The sequence below is a fragment of the Notothenia coriiceps genome, unplaced genomic scaffold (genome assembly GCF_000735185.1).
Source record: "Notothenia coriiceps isolate Sejong01 unplaced genomic scaffold, NC01 NC01_scaffold00014894, whole genome shotgun sequence".
Classification (NCBI taxonomy): domain Eukaryota; kingdom Metazoa; phylum Chordata; class Actinopteri; order Perciformes; family Nototheniidae; genus Notothenia; species Notothenia coriiceps.
This window is the reverse complement of record NW_011347595.1, coordinates 18493-33901: the sequence shown is the minus strand read 5'-3', so window position 1 is coordinate 33901 and position 15409 is coordinate 18493. Positions and strand designations below refer to the sequence as shown.

The 15409-nt window shown below is 42.1% G+C and overlaps 1 protein-coding gene across 1 annotated transcript in view; it reads right to left on the bottom strand.

The window, feature by feature from the left end:
* The window catches only part of rnf220a (ring finger protein 220a), a gene marked incomplete at its 3' end in the record, with an annotated part of 67615 nt that extends 54854 nt beyond the window's left edge, over positions 1-12761 (bottom strand). The window contains exon 1 of the mRNA XM_010774914.1: positions 12666-12761. Coding sequence (XP_010773216.1) covers positions 12666-12732 — 67 coding nt within the window. The remainder of the gene's footprint in view (positions 1-12665) is intronic.
* Between the last annotated feature and the right edge of the window lie 2648 nt (positions 12762-15409).

The following is a 15409-nucleotide window of genomic DNA, read 5'->3' as shown; positions in this document are numbered from 1 at the left end:
CCACACACACACACACACACACACACACACACACACACACACACACACACACACACACACACACACACACACACACACACACACACACACACACCTCAGGCTGAGCACTTTGTACTGCCACAGCCTGGGGACCATTAGCTGTTTCTCATTCCCATTACAGTGTGAGACAGTCATAGAGAGAGTGTAACAAGCTGATTGGTTGCTTTCAATACGCAAAATAAGAGCATATTGGAGAGATCACTAGATATGAAAATGTAGCCTGAAGCAAATTTGAAGGCCTCTTATTTAGTAAACACAGTCTCAATGTCTCGGGATAGACACAGACTTTGATGGTGACATGCGACACTGAGCTGAAGCAACATTTAGCTTCAATTCAAAAGTAAAATTGTGGATGAATAGTGCTTTGATTTGAATAATCACACAGAACTGCTGTTTTATGAGTCTGGACCTAATTCAGTATTCCATTCACAAAAGCAAGAATTTTAAAGGATTTGATTTTGCTGAGAAATCTGTTTTAATGCACAAAAAAAAGGTTACTATGAACGTATAAAAGGTGGTATTAATGTCTCATTAAGTAATAAAAAGTGTGGTTTTCAACAGTGGAACTCTAACTAATGTCTAACTAAAAGCTTTCATGTGTATGCACTTAAACGGTAACTTAATGGTCCTTATTATCCCTACTATTAAGGCAGTATGGAAGTCATATCGAGCTTACATTGTGATTTAGAACAAACAAACAAAAATGTAATTTAGCACTACGGGTCACATTAGGGATGCGTGTTATCCACGGCCCACAAAGTGAACATGTGCACCAAAGCATACCTTTTTAAAGAGTTATACTGGTGATTCTGACTCACATATGAATATTTAGGGGAACTGTTAAAGGAACGTATCATTCAATTAGGGAGCGGGGGAGATGTGTTGAGGCCCAGGGTAGTGATTGATCCAGAGCAAACACACAACAGCGGGCTTATTTACGGACTGAAATGAGAGGCAGATCTTTCAGGATCAAGTGCTCTCAATGTTTGGAGGAGCGACGTCCTCGGCATAAACTACCTTTAAGCTCTCAATCTGACACACAAACACATACGTGCTGACAGCAAATCATCTCTTCTGTGTTGTTGAAATCAAGTCTTTGGTGGAGATATAACCGTAATCATCTAAAACTATGTACTGTATATGTAGAGAAAAACTGTTGGGATTGGCATGTCTTGAGTGATTTATTTTTGAGATAAAAAAGGAACAAGGCCTGAGTTTTGCAATAGAAGGAAGAGGTTAACCCACGCTGCCCGACAATTCATGCTGCAGTGTAGCTACAGCCTGTCCGTTAACTCTCCTGAAACCACACGCACAGCCCTTTTTCTCCTCACTGCAACGGCTCAGCAGGTGCTGGTCCTGTGACAGCGTGTAGTTACAGGAAGTGAGTACAACACAGACAGGCGGGGGGATTAGCTAACATTGTGGTGGAAGCAGGGAGGGAGGAAGGAAAGGAAAGGAGAATGGGTGATATAAGAGACAGAAAAAAAGTGTTGGGAGGTAGGAAGTGTGTGTGTGTGACTGTAAATCAGACCATAATAACATAAACCGCAAGGCCACAGAGTCGTGTTACCCTGTTCTTACTGGAAAAATGCATGGCAAGCACACACACCTTTTGTGAGTTTGGGTACGCTTCCTTAGATGTGTTATTAGTATACCTTCAATGGTGATAAATATGTCGCTTTTATAGACGACCAAATGAAAGGCAACTTCGTATTGATTAAAATAAGGAATTTCTCTACATTTGAAGTGCACACGAGATATAAAACAAAGGAGTAACCGTTTTTTTTAAATAATAATGCAGAAATGTTACATTCTATTCCTTTAATGGTAATTGCCCGTTTAGAGATATGATTGCTTTTGCTGTTTTATTCTATAGTGCCAGATGTGTGGGCAACTCTGTTCCCCTCATCAGCACAAAACAGCTCTCATTACACTCACATTACTTCAACAGACACCAGATGGCATTCATTAGCACACGCCGACACACACACATCAACACACACACACACACATGTATATGGCATAGAGCATCTTCTGCCCTATTATTCTTATGTAAGTAAACGTGGGCCGGTATAAATCTGAGCCTTTTAGCCATCTTCCACTCACTATTATATGGCCATCATCATTAGAATGCCCACGCACACCCACGCACCCACGCACGCACGCACGCACGCACGCACGCACGCACGCACGCACGCACGCACGCACGCACGCACGCACGCACGCACACACACACACACACACACACACACACACACACACACACACACACACACACACACACACACACACACACACACACACACACACACACACACACAAAGCGTCTTCTCTATAATAAGGCCATCACCATTAAAGCTGTCAGGGCCCGAGTGTTGAGTATTACTGCCGAGAAATTACACCTCACTCACCCTGTATGACATAGTGTGACCAGCAAACACACACCCACCCACCCACACACACACACACACACACACACACACACACACACACACACACACACACACACACACACACACACACACACACACACGCACTCTCCATCAGTCCCCACACACACATGCCTCCATGTATGTATGTGCATGTGATGTTGACAGTATCTGCATGTGTATGTGTGTTTCCTGTACCTTCCCATCTTTGCTACAGGGTGAATTGTTCCCACCATGCATCGCGGGGACCATTTAATTTTCAACAAGAAGACCACAGACCACCGCTGTTTGACGTTTGACACACACACATACACATTTTAGCTGGGGAAAGATGTGGTGGGCTCTCACTAATAAATGAATTACTTCCTGAAAAATTGAGGCCGGAGGTAGATCTATTCGCAGACCTTAAGATACCATTTTCAGATAAACGGTGATTTAAGGTGGAAAGGATGGAGTGGAGTGGGGCAGAGGAAGCGGGCGGGAGGAGCTTATAGTAATAGTGAAAATGATGAAATAAGTTGCTATAATTTAAACGACAATGGTCAGATCAATCACAGTGGTATATAATCAAGTGCCACTCAAGATTTAATCATTTCTTAAGAGTTTACATATTTAATCATGATTGTAATTTATTTCTAAGAATGCACTTCATTCCGTTTTTTTTTATATTCTTTTAATTTATAGTCATGGTATAATTTAATATATTTTCAATCATCATGACAAGTTCTGTATGTGACACCTCCCATCATGCATCTGGGCAACAGGCTCATTAACATACAGTATTTCTCATTTCATTTGTGCTCCTGCATTATGGTCGTATTATCCATTAAGAGGCGATGCAGTTGGACCATTGGTGATGAACAGTTTGTGATGTGTTCCTAATGTGGCCGCATGTAGAAGATTGACTTATCATTCATGGACAACGACTTGTGGCATTGGAATCCACACACTGGCATCTTTTTTGAGGACAAAATGCTGTCTAAATATCTGTTTGGCTGAAGTGGCTGGCCCTGAGCACATTTCCCTGAAACCATCAAACACAAACAGACACACACAATGTGCCCGGAGTGAGTGCTGACGTATTTATCACATTAGTATTAGCCCTTCTCTCTGTCACCACAATCCTCACAGCTGGTGTTGACATGCGGTCCCCTGCAGCACCCCCGGGGCCCTGGCATGTGTGTGTGTGTCTGAGCGAGTGTGTGAAATCTTTTTTATATTCCCTACAGTTATAATTTCTCTTTGTTAAAAAATAAGCTCTTCTCAAAAGAACGTGTGAAAGGAAAAGGGGTATGAAATGGGGGAAAGGCAGTGAAAAAGAAGGAGGAAGGGAAGAGGAATAGGACATAAGAGAGGAGAGCAGGGTCAGCGAGAGACGAGGGAGAGACAAAGATTGGTGATGCCAGTTTCCATATGACAAGTGGCGTCGTTATGAAGATGGACGGGCGGCCAAGACGGAGCGCCTGACCTTTCCCAAAATGCCACATGTCACCGTGCTTTTATGTCACTCCCCGCAAAACAATATGTCAGGGGCATAAAAAATCATTACGCCCTCACTGAATTATGCTGTTACGGCACACCGCAAAAAAATAATCATTAAGATGACATTATTCCACACTTAACTAGGAGGAGGACGGAGAAGGGAGGGGGCGTGAAGGAGGCTCTTTAAATGTATGGTTCCTCGTGATTTCGTGAGTAACGTAGCCGCTGTGAACCATTGTCTTTTTTAGATGTATCGTTATGACTTTTATGCTTTGACGTGGGACTTTGGGGAAAAGCGTAAAGAGCAGCGATGATTGCACAGAGATCATGAGAGGAGATATAACGCCTCACAATGGGGCTGTGCAGCACTGATCTTATGAATATGGCTGTATATTATGGTCTATTTAAAGTGAGCATCCCGAAGCTGAGAAAGGCCTCCGAGGGACATTGACTCAACAGAAATCCTAAGAGGCGAGATGGGACGTCTAATAAGAACCCCCACCTGAGAACTGAGCCATGTAATAGTCGTCTTACAGCTCCATAATGTCTCTATAGGATGTAGTTACAAGGATTCAGGGTGGGAAATAAAAGTTCAACACCTACCAGAGATTATTAAAATAAATGGAGTATGTCGCAAAGGTTTCTCATTTTAAAATTCAACTGTGTGGCATTTCCATCCTTGGCAAGGGTTGTTTTGAGAGCACGCTGAAGGCTTTAATATGAAGCATTGGAACCAGTTATCTCAGGAAGCATGAGGGACAAATTATGATTTGTAGTATTGTTCAAATCCTTTGATTTTAGCGATTTAAAAATACTGATTGACACATTTCCTAAAGTATTTCAAAATATCAAAGACATTTAATTATCATAATGTTAGCATTTTTTCCTAATTTCAAAAAAATCCTGACCTTTGCTGATGATGAATATTTGATTTCTCATGTTATCTAAAAAACTAATTAAAAGAGTAGTACAGTTGAATACTAGCCAAAAGATTGCCAGTACCACATGTCAAGACTTTAGAAAGTTTAGACCAATCAGAATGTGTTGTGGTCATTTTTCTGATCACACTTATTATGGAATACATTGACAAACATTGGGTAAAAGCCTTTCCTCTTGTCTCATGTTTGTGGGGAAACAAGAGTATTGGTTGAAGCGGTTCAGATGGAGGCTGGCACATGATATAGCACGTTAACCCGCTGGATAGAATGATGCCTTTATGTCCAATTGAACTATTGATCTGAGGGATTGCACAGAGGCACAGTTTGACATTTCGCCTGGTATTTCAGCTGGAAGATGTTCTAGCTTCAGACATTTGACCTATATAACCCTGAACATGACTGCACACACCAACACACTAACATGCTGTATACACACACACACACACACACACACACACACACACACACACACACACACACACACACACACACCACACAGACACACACACACACACACACACACCGTCCTGTCCGATCGGTGTGTGCATGTCGTCAGTTCTAATAGCGCCTGACATCAGCAGAATTGAGTTTGGAGTCAATGTGGATGTCCTCTGTAAGCCAATCATCCAATCAGCGCTCTCCTGACTGTGTGGGTCAAAGGGCAGGGTGATGTCATACTTTCTGACAACATGACAAAAAGCCTATGAGAGAGGCAGAGGGAGAGAGAGACAGTTTCTCATAGGATTCGGGGTGCTACCGTGGCACAGTGGTGGACTGAACACACTCATATACACACACACGTTAAGGACCCCGTCTGCTTCTCCAAATCTGGCAGCCAACAATAAAGCACTCAGTGAAACATTTATGACTTTCATAAACAAGAGCCAGTGATTAATGTTAGCCCTCTTCTTTGGGATTTCTAATAAAGTATGACACATTTACACCCGCGGTCAACGCAGCCAAAGCCCTATTAAACATGTCTGAGAGGATAGATGGCCATGGCGCACACACATTCACACACTCTCACTCACAGAAGTAAAGGATATTAACCAAACAATGCCCTGCTCATGTTTTTCCATTCAAGTCATAATAATCGGAGCACCCACACGTCAAATTTGCCGTGACATCTAAGGCTTTTCCGATAAGAGCGTGTGGCTGGCAGCGAATCTCCTTACTTTCCCGTATAAATCTGATTGCATTGAGATCGCCTCTCACTTGTACTTGTCCCTTAGTCTGGTTTAAAAGCTGGACTGTGCTGCAAGGCTTGTGAAACCTGTGATATATTATCGCAAATATCGAGAGGGGGAAAAAACATCAACAACAAAACTCGGGCTGAAGATGTTGATGTCTTTATTCGCCTGTTTCCTTCGTGAAAATGACTCAGTGAGAAACAGTTGTCGCTTATTTTCCAGACTTTGCACCTTTTCTGATATTAAAATGACGTGTTGCATTAGCGTAACAAAGGACATTTGAAGTTGTATTGTTATACAACTCAAATGTTGCCTTGAACAGTATGTTGCTATACATTCTGTACAACCTTCAAAGACGAGAGGGTAAAGGCTTAAGCAATAATATAACAAACTAAAAAAAGGTGATAGAAAACGTTTTCCCTCCTTCCATTTTCTTGTTTCATTGCTGCTTTGATTGTAAAAAACATTATTTCTGTTAGGGGATCTGACTGAATATTAGACCTTACCCTAGAAAACAGGGTAAAATGCTATAGATGTAAGAGGGAAGCTGTAAAGGGAAGGATACATATAAAACCTAATTCCACCTGGTCTATTTGCCAGGGATTTTAAAACGCATATTAGCTGTGAATACTATTCAATTCAACATGAGCTTGGTCCACTAATTTAGCTCTGCTGTGAAATCCTTTGAGTAATTTTCAGATTCAAAAGGTCAAAACACACCAAGCTGTCAAAGCATGGAAAACTCAAATGTAATCTTCTTATTTGCACTCCTCCTGTTGCTATGTCTCCCTGCATCCTTGGGGTTATTTGGATGTGAATATCCATGAGTGTGTGTTGTGTGTGTGTGTGTGTGTGTGTGTGTGTGTGTGTGTGTGTGTGTGTGTGTGTGTGTGTGTGTGTGTGTGTGTTTGGTAATAAGCTATGCCATGACTCCATCTCTCCATTATACTGTAATCATCTAAAAGTAGAGAGAAACATTAAAGTGGTAATGAGGACATTTTAAGAAGGGAAAAAAACATTAGGGCCAATACCACAGTAAGAGCGCCACTCAAACTTGCGTTCACCTTTAGCTTCCATCCAAGTTACAACAGTCACATTTGCTGCTGTAGATGCAATCATCTTACTAGTTTAATATTAGTCCTGTTTTCTGTTATTCCATTCAGCCACCTCAGACTCATTACCAGCAATGGTGTCATGGTAAAATCATCCAGACTATGATGATTATGGAAAACAATCGCTAATACAAACCAAGTTACGTTTTGTTTTTGGGGAATAATTAATGAATGCTGAAACTGAGATTTAAAATAATGTTTGTTATAAAACCAGTATCCATTTATGTTTCAGACAGACAATGGTGCTACTTGTTAATTGATTGGTCCATTATTTGTAAGTGTGTGCCCAAATAGTTAGGCACTTTAATTACAGCTAACGCTAGCTTGATCCTACCCATGACTTAGCAGATGAAAGAAGACTAGCATCTCAGTGCTAATCTTGACAAGCTAGGCTAAATAGCTTCCACTTTCTGAGGGGAGACTAGTTAGCCAACTGATGGCTTTTACTTTTCAAGTGAAAGATACATTTTCCCGCATGATAGGTCTCCAAAATGTTAAATGTTATAAAAGGGTCAGGCGTGGTGAGTAAGAGACAGTAAAAACGCAGTAGTGCAATACAAAATATGACTTTCTAGCAATGGCAGCCAACAGCTGCCAGTCAACCATGCACTGCCATTGGAAAATACCTTCCCAGAGGACTAAATGCTGTTTCCAAATATATGTCCAAAAGCCTTTTTCTACTCTTGAAAAATGAAGAAAATAAGCACAAGAGCTAAATTACCATAACTGCGTTTCATTGTAAATGTATGAAAGTAAAACAAATGTTTAGAAGGTGTTAACTTCCTTTAATCCCTGATTCCCTTAAACTTCTCCTTCGACTATACTGACTTTCCCACCATGTCTAGCCCTTTTCACCCCAGTCCTACCCGCTGTTACCATAGCAGCATATTGTCCCAGACTTTACTAGGAATCCTATCGCCCTCCATCCCTAAAGTACACCCCAGAGCCACCCATTGCTTTATTGCCCAGTGTTGTTCTCTGAAAGACTGGAATTCGCTGAGGTAAAATCGAACCAGATATTTAGACTGAAAGGGGGTGAAAAGGAGGGGAAAAGATTTATAAAACCAGTCCTTTGGTTTTGGAACTGTTTCACATTATTATTGATATTTATGGTGATGGTTAGGATTATACATGTTTCCAAACGATGGCAATTATCATCCTGTGATCGTTTGAATGCATACAAGGTTGTTTGTTAGTGATTATGCACATTCCTGATAAATAGCCTTAAAGTTATTACCAAGAAAATGAAAGAGGTAAGAAAGGGATAAAGCAAGGAAGCAAGGGAGGGTGTGTGAGGCTGTGTGCTTGAAGGGAGGGGAGGGTTTAGGAGAGCGAGCCTGCCGGGCTCCCTGCTGGGCCTCCATTCATTGAAGCTCTTTTACAAGGGACCCTGCCTGGCAAAAAGGGGCAAACTTGCCAGGGTAAAAGGAAAGGGGTGGGCAAGTCCATTCGAGGATGCAACTGTTGCTATGTGGTGGGAAATACAGTAGTGTGCTTTGGTCTCCCTCGGTTAAATAAGTGCTGAGAACTGCCAAAGCATCTAAATATAACTGAATTCAAATCATTAAATAAACAGTGTATAACAATAACCACATGTTCCTGATGATACCGTATCTTCTGGCTGTTTGCTTGTGGGGGGCTCTAATTGTGACAGTACGATCCGTGTGGGAAGTAAGGGTGGTGTTAGTGGAGGTGGTGGTGGTGAAAGGGGGAACTCTTATTGTGAAATCCCGGTGGAGGGTAATTGGAATTCAATAGGAGTTAGATCATGGCTGCTGCCTTAGTTCCTTTGAGGGAAAAGCTATGGGGGATTAGCAGTCGTTAGCCCATAGTGATGTGAAGTGGAAAGGAACAGCTGGCTCTCAGCTAGCCACATGGGGTGTGTGTGTGTGTGTGTGTGTGTGTGTGTGTGTGTGTGTGTGTCTGTTTGTGTGTGTCATTTTTGTGTGTAAGAAAAGAGATAGTAAGCGGTAGAGGGTGTTTTTCAGTATGTCGCCTTCTCTCCATCTGGGTGTTAGCGAGTGGGGGGGATTGCCTCAGAAATTCCCTGTAAAAGTTGCCTCACCACAATGGCTTTGGGATACATTTACTAGTTGTACCCTAATGGCTTGTGACTGTACTTGGGATAGCTTAACACCCTTTTGAAATACATTCTATTCCATGCTATTCTATGTCCTTTTTCGATCCTTTTTGCCGCCTCCTCAATGGAAGTTTCTAGATCATGGGTCTGAGTCTGCTAAACTGTCATTCCTGCTGTGTTTTACAAGCCCAGAAACACTTTGTTATTTTATATAAAAGCAGCCAGGCAGGTTTGCTGAATACTTTTGGCATTATATGTGGGAGGATGAAGGAGGGATGGAGGGAGGCAGAGAGAGGGCAGGAGAGGAAAGGTGGAATAAACAGCCCTATTAGTGGAGCGGTCTGAGGATCGGCACGTGGCCCCACGCTGCAGCGAGCAGCAACTACCGGCATGATAATGCAACACAATGCTGGAGCATGGCCCTGGACCTTTGATTTGTTTCATGTGTCTCTGGGTTAGATTACACTGAAAGCTCCTTTTGAGTTTGCTAACACTTCTAGTTACGGAGTTACTAAGACCTGTGTCCTGTCTAAATATGGTATTATCTATGGTCACGACATTTGGGTATACGATGACCCTGGATGCTCATTTCTAACATTTACAAAACCATTTAACAGTTATGTCTTATACCTCATTCACACCAACGGTGTTTTAGGGCCGGTTCGGAGCTGGAGCTTGAAAAGCACCGGGTTTTCCTCTTCACACCGCAGCGGAGCAGCCTCTTAGCTCCGGAATCACGGCAAAAAAAATTCCGGCTAGAGCAAAAGCACCACATACGTCACGCTTACGTCGTGGCAGGGGCAGGGGTGGGGGCGGGATCAACTCCTGAACAACAACAAAAAGCCCGCGTTTTATCCAGTTTGTACACAACGATGTAGAAACTTAACAAGCAGCAGTGGGCCACTGAAGAGACCAGCTACCTACTGGGAATCTGGTCTTCCGAAGAGGTACAGAGGAAGCTGGAGCACAATCGGCCATTGTTGTTGTTGTCGGTGTGAGCTGTGAGGGGTTTCCGCGGGCTTTGGCTTTATAAAGCAGGCACGCAAACGGTGACGTCATGACGCAAACGATGACGCAATGAGTCGGACTCTGGGCAGTGTGAAAAGATTCGGAGCTAAACCGAAGAACCGGTTCTGAACCTGAAAAGCTCTAGCACGGAGCTTGAACCGGAGTTGCGTTGGTGTGAATGAGGTATTAGTCTGATCTGGCGCTGATTGATGTTGGCAATCTACATTTTTTTTTAAAAGCTTTGTTCTTTTGTATTAAACAATTACGGCAACTTGCAAATGACTGTCCTGTTTAAGTCTCAAGATGGACTTTAATTTTACAATGCATTTTACCAGTCTGCATGGTCATGTTGTATAGTATTTTGTGTATCCCATTTTGCAATCCAAATGTAATCGTATGATAGGTCATTTCTATAATACCAGAGTCACCATAGTTTAATAGCAAAATAAGCCTTGCATTTACATGGTAAGATTTAAAATTTGCGCAGCAGTGGTTCCCCAACAGGATGGTAAAATGAAAAAAAACTCAGCTAGCCACAGAAACCTTTTCAGATGATAGGCACGGCCTCATGAGAGACCTCAATTCAAACGCTGTATGGGATATATCAGACCTTTGTCTCACCCCCTGTGGGGTCAAAACGACAAGACCCACTCCTCTCATCAAAGTCATGTTCTCCCTTTTCCTCTCTCTCTTCCCACCTCTCTATCCAGCCAGGTCAGGCTATTAAATGGTAGAATATATTATAGAGAAAGGGGGAAGGTGGGGGCTAATAGATTGGAATATTATAACCATACAATAATTTCATGAAAAAGTCAAGGAGGGATCATCGTTCTTATTAAGTCCAAGAGAAATTGAGGCTGAAAAATGTTCAAATAGAAAATGTTAATGCCAGGCTATACTGCATGTAATTGTGCCTGCACCATTCCCTGGGCTGGCCCCATTCATGCCACTTTATTAGTGGTAATTGAGGATATGAATTATAAATGGGGGGGTGATTTCTCTCCTCCTTCTCATTGAAAGTGAAGCGTAATGACCACTGCCATTGTTTAACCTTCATAATCTTCTGTTCTCACTTCTTTGCTCTCTCCTGCCCCTTTTTCCTTTTCACTTCTTAACTTGTATGGGTTTTTCTTTTATTATTCTCTCTGCTTATTTCCATTTTAGTCACTCCCCATTATCTCCTCTACTCCTCTCTTTTTTTTCCTTCCCCTTTCCTTCTGTATCTTTTTCAGGCTTCTGTTTTACAGTCCTCTGACCATTGTGGTCTGAAATCTGAACTACAGTATAAGAGTTTAAAGGTACCCTAGACACATACATACATGGATACAAACACACATAATTACACACCCACACACTTAGATGGGGGGGTTGGCGGTGCTTTTTACCTTGCTGTAATTGCTTAATAAGCCCCACCAGTGATGTGTATGCCCCAGGCGAGGGATCCAGCAACGGGGGCTGGGGGTTTTCTTGGCATCGTTTCTGAGAAGTTCACTTTTTTTATTTAGGCTTTTTAAATATCAGCAGCTCCACACCTACCATCCAACAAAGTCCATTAGCCCCGGCCTCTCACCCACGACCAGTCTGCTTTTTATTTACAACATCAAACGTTTCACTTCATTAAATTACCTTTTCTTTCCCCTCCCCCCCTTACTCTCCTTCTCTCAAAGCACTCTTAGTTGCATTTAGTTGAAACATGTTTTCCGAAACAAAAGGAGTGGTGGAGTGTGGGGGGGGGGGGGATAAAACAGCCCTCCGATGCAGTCTGCAGTGGTTTTATAGCGGGGTATAATGGGCAATTGGGAGAAAGTATTTAATAGGAAACCGACATCGCGCTGTAATGCAACTGTTGTTAAAGTGGACTGATTCAGCCGGTGTCTCTGAAACGTGGAGGGCTGCTGTTCGCCATTTTCCCTTTTGAAGTCATTAACTGCCTTTTAAGTGGTGATGACTGCATGAGTCTGTTCTGGAGACACTTGAGTTTGTGTGTGTCCTGAGCGGTGGTGTCAACGTATGCAGCCAATTGAACACAGTGTGTGCAGAATCAAACCAAACTGTAGTGTAGGTTTTAAGGCGTGGGGTAAAACACAATGATGCAGGTGGATTCTTGGCCAAAAAAAAGATAAAAACTTTAGTTGAATATATTTTCTCAGTAAAATTATGTGTTGTCACTTAACCCATTAAACATTCTGACCTGGATCTATTTCTTCAAAGAGTGTGCCCCCTACCTTAATTATAAGTTCAAATGAAATAAACAGAATGTGATACAATTACATGTGTCCATTTCTAAAGTGTTCTAACACAATTGATTGCTGTTTAGCTCCAATCTCCCATAAGATATGCAAGACGTTGTGTGTAAAACCCCTTTGAAACCCAAATCTTTTACTCACATTTTTTTTCTTCTCCGCCATTGATCGAGAGTTTGATTTGATCTAGGTCCCTCATGTACTGCCACATCTGCAGCTTGTACTGCTGTGTGAAGCGGGCGTCAGCTGTGTGAGCATATAAATGAAACCAGAGAAGAATGAAAGCTAAACATTCTCCAAGATCAATATCCCAATATCTAACATCAGGGAACTCCAATAAGTACAACGCCAGGGACACTTCAATGGCAACATCAAGGCAGCAGGGTTTACACATACACACACATACACACATGCAAACGATTAGTGGGTTTGAGATAGTGATCAGGCAAGCACCATAAAATCAATCCTACTTAGGCGAAAGGAATAATCCATTTGGGGACAGGTTTCAATACGGTCCATACTAACCATGTCACGGTGAAGCTCTCACCAAAAGCAATGGGGATAATTTGGGGCAGAGATACATTGGCACATTTTTTTAAGCAATGAAATGAGGTCATATTGCCGGAAGCAGAGATAAGAATTAGCAATCAATGTTCATCAAGGTGGTTAAACTAATGGGCCTAAGGCCAACAAATTTGACCAAATACTGCTGGTTAAAATCATTTTAAGGGTTCGCTTTTGGTTGATTGAGGCATTGGGGACATTTTGACCCTTTGCTTTCTCATCAGAGTTTAAGATTTATACCTGACTGACATATTATTTAAACGTGGATTAAGACATTCTACAGATATTTGCAGATGTGACCTATGATGGGTTCATTTAATAAAAAAGGAGACAGAGGAAAATGTTTATGAAAACTCCCTCTGAAATTCCTCCTTTTTGCTCATCTGTCACCCAAATTATTAAGTAGCCTCCATTAGTCTTAGGGCATCTTTGTTTGGACAATAAGCAATGAGGCTGAACTAATGACCCTTACCCTAATCACGTCAGAGGAGAGGTGGGTGCTCCTATAAACGTATCTGTGTGTGTGTGTGTGTGTTTGTGTGTGTGTGTGTGTGTGTGTGTGTGTGTGTGCGCGCGTGTGTGTGTGTGCGTGTAAGTGTGTGTGTGTGTGAGAGTGTGTGGGGTCACCCTTCACTGGCTAACAAGTGGGGTAACAGAGTTAGCAAGGGAGAGGCTAAGGGAGGAGGGGTGCTTACACCTGCCTACACACACATATACACACACACACTCACACACACCCTGGGGGTATCGATTGCAACCGCCATTTCACCTTTGCCTCCCTGACCTCCCCAACGATGTGTTTATTTACTCCACGGCGCACACAAACACACACGTTTGACACACGCTGCCCGTCACACACACAAGTAAAAAGGGCATTAAGGAAGCATATGGGAGGCCGCTGTCACATTAGTTTAAATAACCCCCACAACACGGGGCTCATGGAGACTAACTCTTTGGCCTTCCTTAAGTCATACAGCTCCACCTGAGACTAAGGAGACAGGAAATAATGGTAGAAGGGAAGAGGCCAGAAAAGGACGGAAGGAAGATAGAGGAAGATTGAGTTTTTGAGGATTGTTCTGATGGCAAGGCATGCAAACTAATATTTGAACACAAGGCAACAACTATAGGTCTACATTTTGTTACAAATGTTCTTAATAGAAGTCAGAACGGCACTGAGAAAGTGCAGTGTTATATCCACGATATAAGCCATGCCTTATATCACACGGTAAACAAAGTTTAAGATAATACTGCGTTATTTGGATTTGCTCCAAAATATAATGGTTTCTGTCAAACCCTTTCACAACGTACCTAAAAACTGGGCCAGTAGTTTTTACATAATCCTGCTGACAGGTAAAAAATCCAAGGTAATAATCTGTCACATTTCTCACATGAATAAATGTCACCCCCCTTTAGCAGCCCTTCCCACCCACACGATGCCCACACGATGGAAGGGCATCTTATCTCCCCGGGCGCTGTACAATAGCTGCCCACTGCTCCTAGTACTAGACTCCTGGTACTAGGATGGGTTGAATGCAGAGAACACATTTCACTGTGTGTGCTGTGTGGTCTGCATGTGTGACCATTAAAGAGGGTTTCATCCCTCCCAATATTATATATTATTATATTATTATTATATTATTATTATTATATATATTATCATCTGCCCCCCAAACCTCCCAATCAGAACATGCACATACACACAGAGATTGCTTTTATCTATGAGGGACTACTTACCTACCCTAAGGTGTCCTCTGTTAAGAGGTCACTGAAGGATCTCAGCAGAAGGAACCTGACAATCCACACGTTCAATCATTTTTGCCCCCCCCCCTCTTTTCTTCCTTCTGACACTTCAGCTGATAACATTATAACATAACGTTGAAGGGTCTTAAGATACGCAACATAGACTTTTATGAGTCTGTCAACCCCTTGATGAACTTTACCTGGATCCACCGTGTGAGAAAGGCAACACATAAAGCAAAGAGATATGGTAGAACGTGAACCTACATGGACTAGCATGTTGCACTGTACATAACCACTACATTACCTTATTATTTCAATGATGTTGATTCTGCAGACTTTGGTAATGCTAATTTATCAGTAATATTTTTGGTGAAGTGAACAAATCATACCACTTATAACTTTAACTCATTTTATGGTGCCATTTACAATACAGTAACGACACAGAGTAGGCAGCAAAGTCCAAGTCAGTTAGTTATTGGTTGAATTACTGACAAACAAAGGGAATGCTATAACTGTAATACTCAGAAGTAAGTGCATGTGTATCCATGTGCATATTTTTGTGTTTGAATATCTGGTACAGTTTG